Below are 19,265 nucleotides of genomic sequence, written 5' to 3' on the forward strand. Positions count from 1 at the left end.
GCTTATTCCCCTCCTTTCTGAAATCATTGTCCCCAACTCTGTTCAGTTTGTGGGGATAGAGTGAGTGTTTCATTATCCGGTCGCTTTCAGAGAATCTCAGTATCAGCGTCACACGGTGTCTGTTTTATGCATGAGAGGAACTGTAGTGCCAATCCATTACCTTTTCCAGCTCTGAAAGTAGTAAGGGGCTCAACAGGTAAAACTGAAAGCTATCAGGATTGTGCGCTACAAGTCACTGCCCACATGGAGGGCTGTACCTTGCACCAATGGCCTCAGTGAACATTTTTCCACTTTTTTTTTTTTAAAAAGGGAGATGTTTCACAGTACCCCCTAATCTGATACATTTTACTTTGACAGGAATGTGACCTCAGCCAAACAATAGCATATGAGATATTTGATGCCACTAGCTCAGATTATAATCAAGATCCAGCATGGAATTTTGTAGATCAAATACAAATATAGTCATAGGGGACAATAAAGTGTTTAAAAAGGGGGGAGAGGGGAATATTTGAACAGATTAAACACCTTTGTACAATTTTTCTAATTGAAAAATGGGCTTCTTTGGGGGGGAGGCCGGAAAGTGAAAGTTGATTCCTCAACTTGATTCACTTAGTTTTAATCAAGTTTGTATTCTCTTCTCCTGCGCTCCTTCCCTTGAGACATCTCCTTCCCAACAACTCACTTTGAAGAATAATGCAAAGCTATCCTTGATACCTGGAACTCCCTTTCACTGTGGTACCAAATGTACCAAAAGCAGCATGAATTTTCTATCATCTCAAAAAGGACAAGATTCAATTTTCCACTGTTGTGCCTCTTTTTGGCCATTTGCAGCTCCGCAACATGGGTCTAAACTGCTGCCAAATGAGAATGGTAGTGTTTTACATCCATTTCCAGGGGGTCGGTATCTCTATAACAGGCAAGGCAATGGAGAAGTTAGGTCTCCACTCTTCCCTGAAGGATAGTTTGAGTCTGCCAAGAAAACAGATAATATCTAATGTTCAAACCTTCTCCTGTCACAGTGCATTCTAAGTTGCACCATTTTGCTTACTGTTTGAGTAAGATACTCAGGGCACAGACTAAATCTTCCCATCAGGTCTGCACAGAGCTGGGCTCATTTTCTGCTTCTATGCCCAAACATTCGTTCCTCGCAGGAAAGATTACTCCCACTTTGCTTCAATTTACAGAGTGCTTAGCAAGCTCTCCTATATTCTCCACAACAGTTTGGTTCCTTCAAGACTTTTTGGCGGCCTCTCAGGAATTAGTGTTTTAGAAATGCTAGGTTGCAGAGATGTAGTATCTCAAATGTCTATCTTTTATATAACAAAGGAAGAGAAAGATGTTGACAATCGTGTGAACTTGTATACATCCGATACAGAGAGAAGGAAGGGATTTTCTTTTTTAAAGCCACATTTCTCTTTCCCTTAGCACGGTGTGGATTTTTAAAAAATGCATTAGTAGTGTCAAAGTACAAGTCCTACTCTCTGAATCTAAGGCTTTGTCTACACTGAAGTTTGAAGTGCAGCCATGACAATGCTTTAAACTGAAAGTGTGGCCACGGCACAAGTGCTGTGAAAGATCTCCCAGCGCTCTAGGTAAGCCACCTCCACAAGGGTGTAGCCTAGTTCACACTTGCACTCTGCAGCACTTGCTGCGTGTCAGACAGACACCCTGAGTCAGAAAGTTACAGCACTGAAGTGCCAGGTTAGATCTGACCTATATTTGATGAGAATATACAGGTATTACCTCATCTTTATGGACATGCTGTGTGGCAGCTCTTAAGGGAGTAATGGGAATTATTTGCATAACCTCTTTGCGGATCAAGTGGAGAATCTGCTCTTCAATCTGCTGAAAACTAGTGATATCTACCTCGCTGGGCTTTTGGGAAGATGCATTGTTTGTACAGTGCATTAAAAAAAGTCAAATGCTATGAAAGTCATGAGTGAGCAGTAACCTTATTATTGTAATGAAGTTGGAAGTCATCTGTTGCAATGCTAATTAAATCTGAAGTCTCACCGATGCCCCTAGAAAACTGTTCCAGTGTTCCTTTAAGATTTTGCAAAGAGGAGAGGGAGTGAGGATATTTTGTTACTGATCCCTGATCTACGTAAGATAAGGTTCCTTTCTTTATGAAACCTGCACCTGATTATATTTTCAAAATTCTCACTCAACACATCCAAATGCATTAACAAAACAGTTTCCTGTCCATTTAGCCAATAAAGCAGGCATAAAACAGACTTATTAAAAAGCTATTGACAGATACAAGAACTCACACAAAGGTAAGGGCAAATATGTACAGCTCCACACTTTCAAGATAAAGTATCAAAGGGGCTGCACTTAGTCATACCCCTCAGTTTTTCAACAGCACGGGCATTCAAAGAGAATTCAAGAAAGGAGACAAATGGCTAGAAGAATCCCTCTGGCATTCTTTCCATTCCTGCCTATACTATAAAGCTGAACTCTAATGGCCCCCATCTACGTTATGCAAGTGCTTCAAGCTACATTTTTAAACACTGGGAGCCAGACACCACAACCAATTTAAGCACCCCTGCTTATGGCTAATCTGCAATCCTCGGAGATGTGACTGCTGCTTCAATGTATCTAGCAGGAGCGTCACTGCAGGCTGCCCAGCTGAGAAATTATTCAGGGTTCCAGGTGAACTTGTACGCAACATGCAAAAGCCACTGCTACACCAGCTTCACTACTCTGGTTAGCTCATGTCTATGCAAACTGTAATCACACCCCACAGTTACAGTGATGAGATACTCAATGTTGATTAACACTGTAGAGCAGGATTACATGATAAGATGCTTAAAACACCAGCAGATCATCTATACTAAGGATCCCAGAATTGATAATGGAGGGGCAATAATAGGACATTTCCAAGATGCACTTCTAGTATAATCAATGCCCAATGTGGGAGGATACTTTAGTCTCCATGTGGTTGGATCTGCACTCACTCTGTTAAAAGCTTCCAAGAAGTGGGATATTTAGGGCCAGCTGTAATAGAGACTTATACTGCTATGGCCATTTACCCCACTAAGCGTTTACATAAAAGCATCTTACCTGGCCTGGTTTTGAGCCAGTGAAAGTGACAAGCTCCAGAATCTGTTAACAGTCCCCTGATCTACCCAAGCCCTGTGGTTGTTTTCATAAGGGATACTAGATTTAAGTATGGCAAGTAGGAAAACTTCTGTATGGACTTTAGAAAACATGCACAACACTCAAAAAACCCTTAAGCTACATTTTGAATTAGCTAAGATTCCCCCCCCCCCATATCCCCTCTACCCTCCAAAAGTCTAGAAAAACTCTAGATAGACCCCCATCCCCAAAAGGGGCAGTTCACAAGTTAGATGGCTAGCTAGCATGAGAACCAAGAAGCTTCAGGCATTGGTTCAGCTTCTCGCATATGCCTGTGAAACTGTATTATAAAGGTAGCAGTGTGGTCTAATCATGGATTCCATGTTGCAGGTCAAGAAACATTAGCCCTGTGAACAAGAGAGAGAAAGACTTTGCATAAGTTGTTTTACTTGTCTTTGTGCTTCTGATTTCCCTAAAGTAAAACAGAGATGATAATAATTTGCAAAGTACCTAGAGATCTACAAAGTCAATGCTCTCTCTTATTTGATGCAGAGAAGAAAGGGGGGGGGGGGGGGAAGTGTCCCACTTACAGAACAACTCCCAAAAGAAAGATCAGAGCTTAACTGCACAGTGTGCTGATGTCAATTAGCTCTGCCACCGGAGGTCCAAAGGTCAAGTCATTTAAGGTTTCTGAGAAGCTGGAGTTTTGTTTCAGTTTGTTACAAAGTAATTTGAAAAGGAGAGAAAGGGAATTAAAAATTAGGCCCTCATTATCAAATGCAATAGAGGAGATTAATCAGATCATCCTATAAATTTTTGCTAGGCTACCCAATTAGGAAGCAAAACACCAATTATGTTAAATCAGCTAATAGTCTTTTTAGTCAGTGGACTAATAGGGTATACTCTCAACTGCAGTGAAAGTTAGGCTCATAGCTGTATGCTCTGGCCATTAGAACACGACGTACATCTATGGAATCACAGGGAGCTCAGAATGAAATTTTAAAAAACTCACCCCAATAGTTACACTGAGTTGCTCTCTGTTGGGCAGAAGAACGCAAACATTCCGGTACTCCTGCTGCATCCTGCTTTGCAATAGTGATCTGCTCATGGCAGAGCCGGTGGCAAGCTTTCCAGACCCAATACAGTTGGCTGTACAGGCACTCTTCTCAGGACCAAAATGAGGCTCCCTTCATGCCTCACACCTGCCAAAAACATAAGACTTCACTGTTATGCTCATGGGAAAAAGGCTGAGAGCTCTGAGCAGTCAGTCTGTATTTAAACAGGATGTTTTCTGCTTCATTCTAACACAAGGAAAACAGAAATCTCTCAGAAGACAGGGCACAGAGTGATTGTCGTACATTATTTTGACATTAGTCAGCCCTCTTACTGATTAGCAGTGTGGTCACATTACTCAGGAGGTGGGAGTACAAGCCTCATTAAGCCTATGTGGACTGGCAGGTGGCACACATTCTGTTTTCCTGACTCATTCTTTTACATTGCCCACTAAGAGTTAGACCACAAATCTAGCACAAGCAGAGCATACATCCTCCCCACTCCTCCCAAAAAAGCAACCACCAAAACACGTCAATAGAGAGTCACAAAACAGTTAAACGTACTTAGACCAAAATACCAGGAATGAGATTATGAAGCAATAGTTAGCAACAAACAAGTAACACTACTCAACCCTCTGGAAGAGGAATCATCAGGAGGAGGAATTTGCCCTTTCCCTAATTGGTTTATGACCATCAGTGCAAGTAAAGATTTAACCCAATTGTCAACATGAACATGTCACTGTAGAGGAGTCCAGAGTTAGTGTTCTAAGAAAAAAAGTGACAATACAGACTGTTGCAAGACCTTAAGCCCAAAAGTAAAAGTACCACCTAGAGGCCAGTAAGGAGCCAGGGCAAGCTCTGATGCTGTACCCACCAGCCCCAGAGCAGGCATTGGAGGGCTAACTGAACTACAGAGTAGCGGCTTCCCAGAGGGGATCTATGCAGGGCTGTAGGTCATGGAGAAGGGGTATTACGTGCATTTAGGGGGCTCTTCCTGTCCCTTTACCCACTCAGCTGCTTCCATGAGCAGTGGGTAAACCTAGGGCTGGTGGAAGCAAACCCCTAACCCCATCCCTGATGCCCATGGCCCCCCAACATGGGTGGCCTGCTCCCACCCAGCACCGTTAGCCCATGGCTAGGCCTCTCCAAAGCACAGAAGGGCAGGCAAGTGTGGGGCTCCCCAGCAGTTTCTCCTGTAAACTGGGGCACAGCCTCATAGGGCCACGGAGGGCTGAAGCCCAGGCAGTCCCAGGAGATTAGGGGAGTAGTGCTGAATGGGAGGAAGGAGGAATCTGGGAGCCATGTGTGGGCAGGGCCAGCTAGGCAGATTGGGAAGGCTCTTATTCCCGCCACCCATGACTGCCTCCTCTGGCCAGGAAAGGGAGGACAATTGACATTTCTATTGAGACAACTATGGTCCATTCAATGTTTACTGGCTGAGCAAAAGTGACCGAGTTAGGCGCTCTCAGGTTTCTAGTGTATATGTAAAAACAAAATAGCACAACAGTCTAGATGAGTCCCACACACAGATATCCCGCAGAGCTTCAGAGCCCATTATTGTCACTATAGGCAAATGGATGTATTCAAAACAAAGAGATACTCAGTTCAGGCACACACAGGTTTGGCGACAGCACACTATTTTAGTTTCTTGCAACTTAATTTTGTTTAAAGATCTTCTCCATCCGCTGGCTATTTTTATGCTCCTGGCTGGATTTCTCTTCAGTGCAAGGAAGTATCTCACAGGATAATAGAAGTCTGTTGATGGAAGACAAATGTCCTACCACTTTTTATAGCACTAGTTAAACTTCCCGACAGCAACTTATACAAATAGTAGAGTAACCCAGGGCTGGGCCATCCTACACCTGCAAACCAACAATATGCAGATGACACCCAGCTTTGTCTCTTTTGCCACAAACACTGTCATTACAAGACAGTAAACATGGCTGACGGAAGACTAGCTAGGCCCAAATTGAACCCAGGCAATTGTGAAGTGATACTGGTCATAAGAAAATAACTGGAACTCAGTCCTCTGCTTTTAATCAAAAGCAACTGCTCATTGCTTTGGGATGGTGGTGAACACAGGCTGCACCAGCAGCAGCCCCTGCTCACCATTTCTGAGTAAGCGATGGGAAGCCTTGCGACCCTGCTTAAACAAGTTAGCCTAGAAAAGCCTAGAGTTGGTTACAAAACCCAAGCCATCAACCCAATTTATTTCCCCTCCAACTTCAGACAAAAAGCTGCAGGGACTGCTGGACCCAGTGTGGACGAGGGCTGCTAGACCCAGTATGAGCTGGGATGGAGCAAACCCAGCTTAGCTCCAGCTCGCAGTGGGTCTGGAACCTACCCCCACTGTGGCTCTGCAGTTTAAATGTAGGAGCCAGGTGGGCAGGCAGGCCAGCTCTGACTACATTTAAACTGCAGAGCTGCAGCAAGGGGTAGCTCCCAGACCTGCGGTGAGCCAGGACTGAGGCTTCCTCCCTTATCGACTAATTGTGTTAGAAATTCTATCAGTGGCATGATTAGCCCAATACTCACTTCCTAACATCCCTGCTTGAGACCTGTGAGTGCCTACTTCAGGGCAAATGGTCATAAAACATGGCAAACACCCCAAGCCAGTGATGGATTCCAAAAGTAGATTTCACCAAGCCAGGAACAAATGTGAACTCCTGGATCACAATACGAGTCTTTCCATGGAGTCACAGAGCTCATCTTATCATTCACTTCAGTTTGTCTGGGTGTCAACGATCACTTTCACCAAAAAAAAATCACTCCCCCACCTGGTTGCTCCCAGTTCGAAGAGACAATGCTGGCAGCCAACTCTATAGTAAGCTAACTGGAGGTTTATTAGCTAATGAAAAATTAGAGTTACTGAGAGGTTAAAGCTGGTAAAATATTTTCAACAGGTGAATCAGTTTGGAATTCCACATGGTGAGAATGATGGAATAAACTGCCAGGTCCCCTCAAGTCCTTCAGAGGACCACATTGTCTCTGTGGATCTCCTACAAGAGTCCAAAGAGTCTAAAGTTGAGGGATCTTTCCTAGAATCCATAATCATAGCCTCTTGTCAGAAAGCATCTCTATCCATGTGAGCTTTTCCTTTGATGTCTCTCCAGTCACACACACAATGACCACTTGCTTTGAATTAACACCATTGTTCAAGTTCTTCATTAGCATTCTACAGTCTCGCTTGAATGGTTTATTTAATCCCAGAGGTATTTACAATGTAAATGTTTGCTTTTGCATTATAACAGGATACATGCAAGTAAAAACAATGCAAGAAACATCCCATTCGTTTTCATAAGTTTTGAAATACGCTTATACCTTTAACAATTTCTTTGATCTATATGGTACAAATGCACAAGTAAATTGGCCCAAATACACTCTGATATGACCTGGCATCTGGTCCATCAAAGATACAACCAAAACTGGATTATGGCAACTCACTGTATGTTTGTCTAAGGTGGAAACAAAGCTAAGGGCTCCAGACCATGGGTAAGCCAGCACCTTCAGTAGAAGGGGCCAACACCACCACATCAGCCATGTGCTCTACCACCTCCCAGTCCAAGCCTGGAGCTAGCAACAGGCCAGGAAGCAGTGACCATTTCTCCACCAATGACCCAACAAGACTCCTCAGCAACAATGCAGTTCACAGAACCTAGGTCAATTAAGTTAGATGCCAGAGATAAATGTTTCCCATTTAGGAAGGGATATAATGTTTGTGAATAAGCTTCCAGTAGAGGGTCAGACTGATCCAGAGTTCAACGCAAGTCCTCCCGAGTGGACAAAGCTTTCCTACCATCAACGAAACAAAGGCGGAGGGTCAGGAAATACAGTAAAACTCCATTGGTCCGGCATCCAATGCTCCGGCACCATAGGGAACCCGTTAGTGCTCCGGGCAGCTGGACAATTGGAGCTGCTCTGCGCCCAGCTTCCCCGATTCAACCGCTGCTGAAACTGACCAGCAGCTGAATCTGAAGCCAGGGGCAGAGAAGCTGGGGTGCTGCCGAGTTGGTCCCGTAGCGCTGCCCTCGGGGCTGCAGGACCAACCCGGCAGCACTCCAGCTGCTCTGCCCCAGGCGTTCCCGATTCAGCCGCTGCTGAAACTGACCAGCAGTGGCTGAATCGGGGACGCCTGGGGCAGAGCCGGACTATCGGAAGGGAGGGCTATGAGGGGGCTGGCGTGGCAACCCCTCACCCCACACCCCTCATAGCCCCCCCCTTCCAATAGTCCAGCATATCTGATAATCCAGCACCCCCTGGGTCCTAAAGATGCTGGATTATCGGAAGTTTACTGTATCCTGAAACAGCTTTTTACCAGGGCATGGAGAAGAGAAAGTCCACCAAGGACCTTAATTTATCTGGGAAATACTTGGATACTAGCACTATAGAAAAATCCTAAAATAGGGAAGCCCCACCTCTGCTAGGTTCCCATAGACTCCTTCCTTTAGCCTTCAATGGTACCTTAATGAGTGTGACTACAGAAACTTCAAGTTAACATCAAGCAGAGAATGGATAATGCAACTAAAGCGGTGTCTACTCTAGGGATGTAATAGTGTAGGTCGATTAACCGATAAGCAAGCACTATAGACTTCACACATTCCTCCCTCCCCCCCAGTACAGTTTTTAAGCAGGCTGGTCAGCAGCCCTGCTCAGTCCTAGCTCATGCCAGGTCCAGGACCTACCTCTACTACAGCTCTGCATTTAAAGTTTATTAGGAGCCCGGCAAGCAATCAGCCTAGTTCAGTTCTAGGGTCCAAGAGCTCATATAGCCCTCTGGACAGGGGCTGCTGCCACCCTGCACTGCTGCCTCTGACAGGCAGCCGGTCCAGGAGGGGAGCTGGTTTTTAAATTGGCTCCCTTCACAGCTCCTGTCTGGCACCCCATGCAGCTGCCTCGGATACAGAGGCAGCAGCGCTGAGTGGCAGGGGGGCTTCTTGGGAGTGGGGCTGGAGCACAGTAGCTGCCAGCCCCACTTCCAGGGACTACAGAATAGTTCAGTAACCAATAAGAAATCATGAGGTTAATTGACTATTCAACTAACCAATATTGAACATCCCTAGTCTAACTTGTAGCAATGTTGCTAAAAGTTGGGCAGCGTAAACATAGTTGACATTTTGCCAACAAAATACTCCCCCCCCCCCCCCCCAGGGGGTGGGGAGGTAGAAATTAAGCACTTATCCCTTTCATCATTCAACTGGCAGCATAAAACCCTTAAAAAGGGGTGGGGGCAGAATCAGGAGAGAAACATCCAGGAGAGGGGTAGTGGCAGTGGCAGGTCTCCTATTAACCTCTCTCTCTGGCTGAAAACATTGAAACATGGCTCCTTTTCAGGGTCAGAAAAAGCAGTAAAGACCCTAACTCAATGCAGCCCCAACCTAGCATGTTCCCCATTGTATCTCCCCATGTGACCTAAAATAACCCTCTCCCCATAAGTCCAGACCCTAGAAACAGGGATTTACAGTGAAGCACTTTAAAGAATTACCAAGAAACATAGTGACTTCACTCTCAAGGGCCTTATCAGTGCCTTCATGAGCTTGTTTAGAAGATGCCAAGTACGATGAGTCTCAGATTAGCAATTCCTGGCATCCCAAGAAGAGAAAACCCAGGATGCTTTTAGAAATACAGATGTACACCAAGGGAAGAGCACATTGTATATTCTTTTAAGATAAGAGCAAGAATTCTGCCACAGGAGTTCTCTTGAGCTGAACGCCCAGAGGTCAGAATCCTGGCAAAAGGGTAGCCTCAAAAATGCAGAGTTACAGTGAGTAATGTAATCCACTACAAGTTTATATTAGAACTTCAAAACTGTTCTAATGTGTTTGAACTAAATACCACTAAAACCATCATTGCTAACTCATCTTTGTAGAATATTAAGCTTATGCATTGTGAATCAGAAGTGCAACAATGGCCCATTTTTACTGCAATGTAGAAACTAAGCATCAGAGCAAGTGATAGTTAAGCTTATCACCATACTGCCTTTCCTTGAATAAGGAATTAAGGTTATTCTTGCTGGTAGTAAACAAAAGAAAAAAGATTTAAACATTAGAACTAGTGATTTTGAAATCACAATTTTAAAAAAATTCAGTTAATTTAGAAGAAATCAAATAATGAAGTGACTTTGCTTTGGTGCTTTATGTCAATTGCACCTTGATCTTGAGAGAAAGAAAATACAATAGTTAAAAACAAATGTATGTTTGAAACTGATTTTTTTTAAGTTCACAATTGAAAGAGGCAGAACAAACCCCCAAAGAAAATTTTAATTCAAAATTAGTTTTTTCCCTGTGCCCCTCTCTTCAATTCTACAATCAGTATAGAATTAAGCTCTCTCTTTTTCATATTCTGGTTGCACAAACCGGATTCACTACCTTCATTTGGAAAATACAGTAACTGTCACCCCTTTCAAGTAATACACTACCCCTTCTTCAACTTCTCAAAGAGCAAAAACTAATTACATTTGGTTTATTTTGATAACCTGTCCTCTTCTGATCTAAGATCAGAATTTCAGCTGTGTAAAACTTCTAGATTTTTTAAAAATTCTAAAAGACAAGTAAAACAGAGGATTCTATAACAGATGGAAAGTACAAGTTACCTAAAATAGATTTTCTTGATTCCTCATTGATATAGACTATATTAATAGACAAGCGACAATTTTTTCTATTCTTTTGCTTCCAAGCAACAATTGTCCAAAACTGCATGTAAGGTAACGTCTGCAAATTGACTCCAGACCTCTGTGTCATTACCTGACAACATCACACTCCAGGAAGATTGTGAATGGCATAAGACTCAGGCTGTGTCTACACTACAGGCTTCTTGTGCAAGAGTGATTTCATGCTGCAAAAGCACATCAAAAAAACCCCACCGCTCAGGATGGAAGCTGAGGGCTCAGGCTTCATCTTCAGCCTTGTGCAACAGAGCTTGGGTTACAGACCCTGCCCCTCCTCCCCTTCATCAAAGGCTGAAGCCCTCAAACTTCAGCTGCTCTCCAGATGAGGCAATGGAGAGCACTCAGGCTTTGCCTTTGTCCCTTCCCCTCACAGCAGCAGGACTTAGCCTTCAGTCCCCCATTCCTGGCTCATAGTATTTTTTGTCATCAGAAGAAGGGTGCAGTGCAATGAAGTCTGAGAAACCCTGATCCCCCTGAATTATAAGAATAGTTAGGAGAAGGTTTTTGGTGGGGGAAACGAAAAGCAGTCTTAAAAAAAGCCAACCACACACATTACAGTAGTAGTGAAGATGTTAAAATCCATACCCCTCTCTTCAGATGAAGAGGATAAACACATGCCTGGGGGAGTCTTATGGACAAGAGGAATATCAGAATGTGAAAAAATCCCAACCAATTATGAAGCTACCAGGATAACAAGTTTACACATTTATACTGTGAACCTGGAACAACTCTCCAATGAAAATAAATGGCCAAAAAAATGCTCTTGCTTAAATACACAGAACTGCAGCCTGTCCATATGCCATTCTTTTGTTTATCATAGATTCCAACCTCTTAACCTCAATTAAACCCTAAAAGCCAGGGAAAGGCACTGCAGAAAAATATAGCTTAAGTTAATCCGTCTCTGGGGTACTTTGTTTTTTTTAAAAAGCAAATTAAGGTTTTACCTCCCACAGAAGTGAATTTCAAAACTGAATTGCTTTAATAGAGTCCAATTTAAACGATGGCACACAAAAAGAAACCACAAGTTTATATGTTCCTTTAGTCAGGAATCAGTACAGGCCATTCACACTACAAGTCCAAGTTTTTTGGAATGTATAGTGAAACAACTTAAAGTGGGGATTCCCCCCGGCTGACTTCCATTGGCGCAAATTGTTTGGTTTTTTTGTGCAACTTCAGTGCGGGGAATGGGAGGATTTATAACGTATCAGTTCCTACAAGTATGAACAACTATAGGATGGAACAGATGTATACCAGGGCCGCCCTGTACCTAGGAATGGCAGAACAGATTTTATTTGGCACATTTAAAAAAAAAAAATAATCTCATAGCTTTAGAAAACATGTCATTCTGGGCCCCTGCATTCTCAGGTTCGATTCAATCATTTGAGCAGCATCATAAAACTATTCTGACATTACAAGGAGTCCTGTGGTAACTTAAAGTAACGTATTTGGACATAAGCTTTCATGTGTAAAGACAAGCCTTTGTCACGTGTAGCAGATGAAGTGGATCTTTACCCGCTAAAGCTGATGTCCAAATAAATCTATTAGCTTTTAAATTGCCACAGAATTCCTCGCTGTTCTTGCAAATACAGCCCAATGTGATTATTCCCCAATACTTATTCTTAAATTGTGTTTTATTCTCCAACAAACAGAAATGGAGCTGAACTGAGTAACTACTTCATTTTGGTGACTAACACTTACCAAGGTTCAGTCAAGGAACAAAAGCCAGAGCAATAGCCCTCAAAAGCAACTAGATCAGTGGTCCCCAACTTTTTGGGGCTGCCGGGCACCTGGGGACAGGGCCACGCACGCACCCAGGGGCGGGGCCACCCATACGCCACGTGCCCAGTGCCAGCGCCGTTCCTGTGCCGTGTGCCTGGGGCGGGGACGCCCATATGCTGCGCCCCCGGGGCCAGAACAGCCCATGAGCTGCATGCCCGGGGCTGCTCCTGTGCCGCACGCCCAGAGGTGGGGACGCCCATACGCCACACGCCCAAGAGCCGGCAGCACCCATGCACCGCGCACCTTGGGCTGGCACCGCTTCTGTGCCGCGTACCTAGGGGCCGGCATAGCCCATATGCCGCACATCCGGGGCCGGTGCCACCCCTGTGCCGTGCACCCGGAAAAGCAAACCCTTGTGCCATGCACCTGGGGGCGGGGCAGCCCATACGCTGCACACCCAGGGGCCGGCACCGCCCATGCGCCCGGGGGTGGGGCCGGCCCCAATCACTCAGCAGGCGCACAGAAATAGCCTGGTGGGCACCATGGCGCCCACGGGCACCATGTTGGGGACCACTGAACTAGATTCACAAGTAGCTGTTAGTAAATTGCTTTGACAGTCTGTCATCACTCTCCAATTCAGCAGCCTCAGAGCTATCTGCCATTTCTGTATTTGCAGGACCTCCATCATAAATGGCTTACTGGTCAGGCTGTCTACACACTGGGAAGATAGACAAGCCTTTTGAAAACTACACAGTGAATTGCCATGTGGCAAGGCAGACTATGAATCTACATACAGCACATCATTTTGCAGTGCAGCTGTGTCCTACTTAGACACTAGTTCACTCCAAGACCTGAAGTACGGCTTAGCCTACTACTGTTAAAAATATGCCATGCCACACTAAGACTTTCAGGGCACTATGATAGTGTCCAATGGTGAGTTAGTGTGAAGCAAGCTGGTGCACTGTAGATTCATACCCCTTGCTTACTACAAGTTAGCCTAATCTATACTGGGGCAAGGTATCACACTTCCACAGTAAATTTACAATTCTCTCCCCCCAGATGAATTCAGTGCCTAAAGACAAGCCTTCTGTTAGTCTAGTGAACAAGAAAAATAAGTGAGCGTAGACCCTTCATATGCTTCAACCCTAGCTTAGAGGGACCAACTCACAGTTGTATCTACACTACCCTGGACAACCAGAACTAGTTTCAACAGCCACACTCAAAGTGCTCATCTGTGACAAGAACCATCACCAGTTCAACTCTGCTTCAATGCTAAGAGCCATTCTAAGCTTCTCTGGAGCAATTCCCTCCAAATAACTATTACACAGTTCCCACGACTAGTGTACTCAGATAATCCTGAAAGTTTCAGCCAATTGTGAAACAGTAGCGGGAGGACTGGTTGAACCATTTCAGACAGGTTACATCCACACTGGCACTAAAAGGGCTCAATACAAAAATATGTACGACCACACAGCAATTAGCCTTGCTGAAAATAAGTCTCAACCAAACAGCATTTGACAGGCATATGCACAATTCAGAGTCTGTATGTGTGACTACAAAGGGTATGTCAGCTCTACATTACAGAGACTATGCTGGCAGAGACATCACCGTAGGTGTTCAGCGTAACTGAGGCACAACATACAACTTTTGCTGACAAGGAGGTTTCTTCATCCTAGTAGCAACAGCATCTCTCCACACAGTGATAGCAATGTCAACAGAAGCATTCTTCCACAGACCCAGCTATCCCTAGGGTGGGGGGATTAGGCTGGCATAGGTATGTTGGCCAGAGGAATGGATTTTTCACACTCCTGACCAATGTGGCTGTTTCAGCTTATTTTAAGTTTACAAGCATGCTAAAGGGAACAGTTCTTGGTAGGGTATTTTATATTTGCACATTGTGCTACACAACACAATCCTGATTGACATCTCTAGGTACTACCACAATAATAATTTTCAAATACAAGACCTAGAGTGAGACAGTAACACTTCGCTAGGCAAAAAGAACAAAAACAAAACATTAAAGAAACCCACGAGAAAGCGGACATAAGCCACTGTCCACAAGAAAGCGGACATAAGCCACTGTATTTCTACCATGAAGTGCCTATTGTCCCTATCCAAGGTTATTTTATTATCATTACTATAGATTTTTTGGGAACATCTTTTACAAGGACAGTGGGTGACAAAGCACGTGAGGGCTATATCTACCAAGAAGGCTTCTCTTGTGAGGCATAAGGATCTTGCGCAAGAGGGATTTTTTGCACAAAATGGACCCATTTACACTGCTTGTTTTTGCACAAAAACCTCTTGCACAAAAAGCATTGGCAGGAAATATGCAAATGAGAGCACAACAAATGCTAATGAGCACTTCATTAGCATACTCTGCTGGCAAAAGCCTGCTGTGTAGACACAGCCTAGAAGAAAAGCACACTAGATCAGCAGCCATTCAAAGCTACAGCCCTTCCTAAGCCCCATTCAGAATTTCACCAACTGAACCTCAAAGGGGCTCTCAGGATACAATTCAGCCAACAGCAAGCATCCTACCCTGAAGTATCATAATCAATCACTTCATATTTAAAAAACATTTCCTGATCATTTGGGAACAAATTTTTCAACTCTGCCTTCCCCAGAAAAATAAGAACCTTCCTCATCTGAGCAGGGACTTACCCATAGGCTATGTCTACACTGCCCAGTCTTGCGCAAGAGCATACACAAAAGAGGCATGGTGATGAATATCACTGCGGCTCATTTGCATACTTGGTGAGCCACCATTTTTGCTCGAGGAGCAGTCTACACTGCTCTTTCTTGCACAAAAACCCCCTCTTGTGCAAGAGCCATTGTGCCTGAAAATAAGCAAACAGCACAGCTCTTGCACAAGAGGGGGGTTTTGTGCAAGAAGGAGCAGTGTAGACTGCTCCTCCTTGAGCAAAAATGGTGGCTCACCAAGTATGTAAATGAGGCGTGGCAATATTCATCACCATGCCTCATTTGCATATATTTTGAGCAAGACTGGACAGTGTAGATGTAGACTGACTTCCAGGAGATACTACAGTAATTCCCAGTCATTAGGCTAAGAAATAGCACCTTTAAGGAGAGTAAGACCTGGTGAGATATTAAAATGAGACTGCCCACCTCCAACATGTTGGCATCTATACACTCCCTTCCTTCCAATGATCTCCACAGTTCTCAAATGAGACGCAATGGGATGCAATGGGGAGCAAGGAAACAGGTGTGTCATGCTTATGCAGACATGTTATGCCACGGTTTTAGTAGAAACAAAAAGACCCTTCTTTTCCTCCACCAGCCATCAAAGCAGCTAAAACCTGCCCTGGAGAATATTTCCAGACAGTAAGTTGACTTGTCAACCCTGGATGCCTCCTGCCTAACTAGAAACCAACTCCACACAATGTGAGGTACTATTAACGTTTCACTGAAGTTCAGCTCTTCTGGTTCAGAAGCATCTGGCCCATTTACAACACATCAGAACTGCTGGAAGAAGTCCTAGTCTCCAACTGCACTTCATGCCCTTGCTCTGCAGTATGATGAGTCCCTGCTGGTTTCCCTTATAGAGGGAAACATTATGCAGCCCAAAACATGCCATGGTTGGGAGAATTCTGAAGAAACCATTTCTGAGAACAGCTGACTTTGCACACTACCTCCTGGTATCAAACCTATTTTTGCACAACATCATTGAGAAGGTAGGAGAGAGCCACCTCCAATCACACATCTTCAACCAATACTACGCAGGATCCCTCCCACATAGTATTCAGGCCACCCATGAACTGCCTTCTGTCAACAGATAGAAGAGAAAACATCTTGTAGTTACCCTCCTGCACAACCTTTTTGCATGTGATACTGTTTCTCATCAGGCATAGCTTGGGTTGACAGGAAAGCTCTGAGGTGGCTCCAATCCTGATTTGGGGATGCTCAGTGAGCTCGTATGTGGTGTAGGGATGTAAAAGTAGTCGAACAGTCGACTACCCAACAAGCGTAGGCTTATCGGGTAGTCATCTACTTGCATCCCCGCCCCCCCGCTGCCTCTACATCAGAAGCAATAAGGGAAGGAGCAGGAGCAGGAGCACGTGCTGGGGAGAGCCATCTTAAAAGCCGGTTCCCCCCAGCGCTGTCTCTGCAACACCAGGAGGTGGGAGGGGGAGGAGGCAGGGGAAGCAGAGGTGCAGCAGGGAACCTGGCATAGACCAGAACTGAAGCAGTCCCTGCTCGTGCCAGGTCCAGACTGCTGTGCCTCTGCCTTCTAAATGCAGTGGCTACTGCTTCAGAACAGATTGGACACCATGGCTGTAGGAGAATGCTTTGTCTATTCACACCCCTTAAGGCACAATGAACCGCCCATCTCTCCTTCCCCACTGAAATAGTAGCTGTAAGTGCTCCTTCTGCATAACAAATTGCACTACTGACAAAAGTTCCTCATTATAATGTATTTGTTCATTTCTGCTCATAGCTCCAATTTCTGCAGTAAATATCGATTTGCAAAACATGTGATTTATAGGATGTGCATTGGGTGAATAAATCAAACATGAATCTGAGCCTGAAATTTAATAGCCTTTAGAATTATTGAGTAGCACAGATGTGTACAGAGGACAGGATGGAACTGTGGAAATATGGGATGGAGCATGGTGTGCAGCAGACACCAGAATCCTGCACTATAGGAACATACAACAGAACAAAGTTCATCCACAAACATCATGCTCCTGTTATCAATCATACCACCAGCATAACTTTTAGTAGAAGTGTTCACATTCTTCATGATTTAAGGTGCAGGGTGTGGAAAAATATTCTCTAATAGAGAGTTCAGCTCTGTCCAGGAATGCTTATGCATTGCCCGTCCATCACCAGCCTGCGCTATATTTGTGCTTACTCTGATGAACAATTCATAAGCAGAACCAGCCATCCAGTGCTGATCAAAGGACAGTTACTCCTGGGGGAATTCTGAACCATTGCACAGGTGCAGACTTCATGTCTGGCTGAAAATACATTATTTCACCCACTAAGGACTGCTAGGGGGTGAACAGCCAGCAGCATTACTCACAGCACACTGCCTGTGGAGCCAGGTTTGGACACAGTGGGGCACACAGATGGCTGGGAGGGGGAGGTAGCATTACAGACTGGGAGCTAGAGAAGAGAAGCACTCAGCCAGGGGCTACAGAGCCATGTGTGCCTGACAGGCTTGGGAGAGGTTCCCTGTCCCATTCAAACAATCCCTATACTCACCCTCAACATAAAAAACAAAACCACACACGGTTCCATTATCATCCCATTTCACAGCCAACAACCCTCAAGGATCCTTCTCTCTCTCATATCTCCTCCATTGCCTTCATTCCCCTAAACCTTTACACTGCTTCTCAGTGGTATGGGAAATACATCTTAGGGATGTAAAAATCCCAGTTAGGTGGTTAACTGGTTAAACAAACTGTTTAACCAGCTAACCACAGGGGGAGGCTTACCTGGGTGACATGTTTAGGGATTACCCAGGTAAATATTCCAGTTAACTCTTTAAGCGCCTAATACATTTTCATATTTTAATTTAAATGAATTTATTAAAAGTTCTGTAGATATACGCCTAGTAAGGAATCTATTTGTCAAAATAAATGCAAAAAAAATTTTACACAAACATAGTAACTGACAGGTATTTTGAAATAAATTACCATAACAAACGGGTTTAGAGCCTGTTTTGACAACTACAATACACAGAATTCTGAATTCTTTTGGGTGCAGAATTCCCCTCGGCATAGAGAGTGACACACACTGCCTGACCCAACAACATAAAGTAGAGCAGAGAACACTTCTAGGTTTGATGCTCCCTTCTGTTCACGTGTTTCAGTTTGAGAAAGAAATGAGAGTGTGTTTTGGCAGTGCAAGATGGGACAAAGGAACAAAACAATGTAATATGATCTTCAAAAGACAGAAGGAAGACAATTAGTGGTGCTACTTTGCTGCATTAAATGGGATAGAGGGAGCCAAGAATGGAATTCAGCTCATCCAAGCCACCAGGACAAGGCAGAAGGAATGAAAAACTGGCACTCCTTCCCAGAAGTTTAGAGTTGGGGAGGAAAAGGAGCTCCACTAAGTGTTAGGAAGTAAGGAAGGGGATCAAATACTGGTAACACTCCAGAGCTAGTTCTCTGAGGCTACATGTGCACTACAGCAGGGATCAACCTTCTGAGATCAAACCACTTAGAGTTGATTTAAAGTGGAATGAGTGAAGACCTGCCAAATAGACGGCAGATTGCTCTCCCGTCCCTGTTATTCTACCCCAGACAAGAAGAGTAAGGGAAGTGAACAGGAGATAATGCGACTTAGCTGGAGTTGCATACTGTAAGTTGGCTTTCTGCAGTACTGTAGCTATAGCCCATGTACTTGTTATTTTTGCAAGCCTGCTGGGAATTTTATTGAGGTTTTTCCTCAAGAATAAATGTAGCCTAACTACTGTACCCTTGCATCGCAGCTGGTCAGGAATGTTTTGCCAAAGTACAGTACAGTTTCTGGAAAGTTTCAATTAACATAGGAAAGTTTTGATTTTGCTGAAATGTTGTGATGTTCACTTCTGGGGGGGGGGGGGAAATCTAGATTAAATATTTTGATTCATGTTTGGTCAACCTGATTTAAAATATTTGTTAAACTAAACCAAAACATGTGATACTTTTCCATTTATTCTTCCCTACTGAAATAGTCCCACCCACCCCCCCAAAAAAGCAGCATCTATGACTCTCTGCAAATCTACACCTGCTCTTGCT

General features: G+C 44.3%; 1 protein-coding gene across 4 annotated transcripts in view; it reads right to left on the reverse strand.

Annotated features, from left to right (window-relative positions):
- The window catches only part of FRMD1 (FERM domain containing 1), a 63,455-nt gene that overhangs the window by 36,517 nt on the left and 7,673 nt on the right, over positions 1-19,265 (reverse strand). For 2 of the 4 annotated variants that reach the window (XM_075924662.1, XM_006122927.2), the window contains exon 2: positions 4,091-4,280. In XM_075924662.1, coding sequence (XP_075780777.1) covers positions 4,091-4,186 — 96 coding nt within the window. In that variant the 5' untranslated portion in view covers positions 4,187-4,280. Of the gene's footprint in view, positions 1-4,090; positions 4,281-4,465; positions 4,669-19,265 lie in introns of those variants that run through there. The other 2 variants (XM_075924663.1, XM_075924665.1) reach the window with 2 other exon arrangements.

This window comes from Pelodiscus sinensis, chromosome 3, assembly GCF_049634645.1.
Source record: "Pelodiscus sinensis isolate JC-2024 chromosome 3, ASM4963464v1, whole genome shotgun sequence".
NCBI classification, from domain to species: domain Eukaryota; kingdom Metazoa; phylum Chordata; order Testudines; family Trionychidae; genus Pelodiscus; species Pelodiscus sinensis.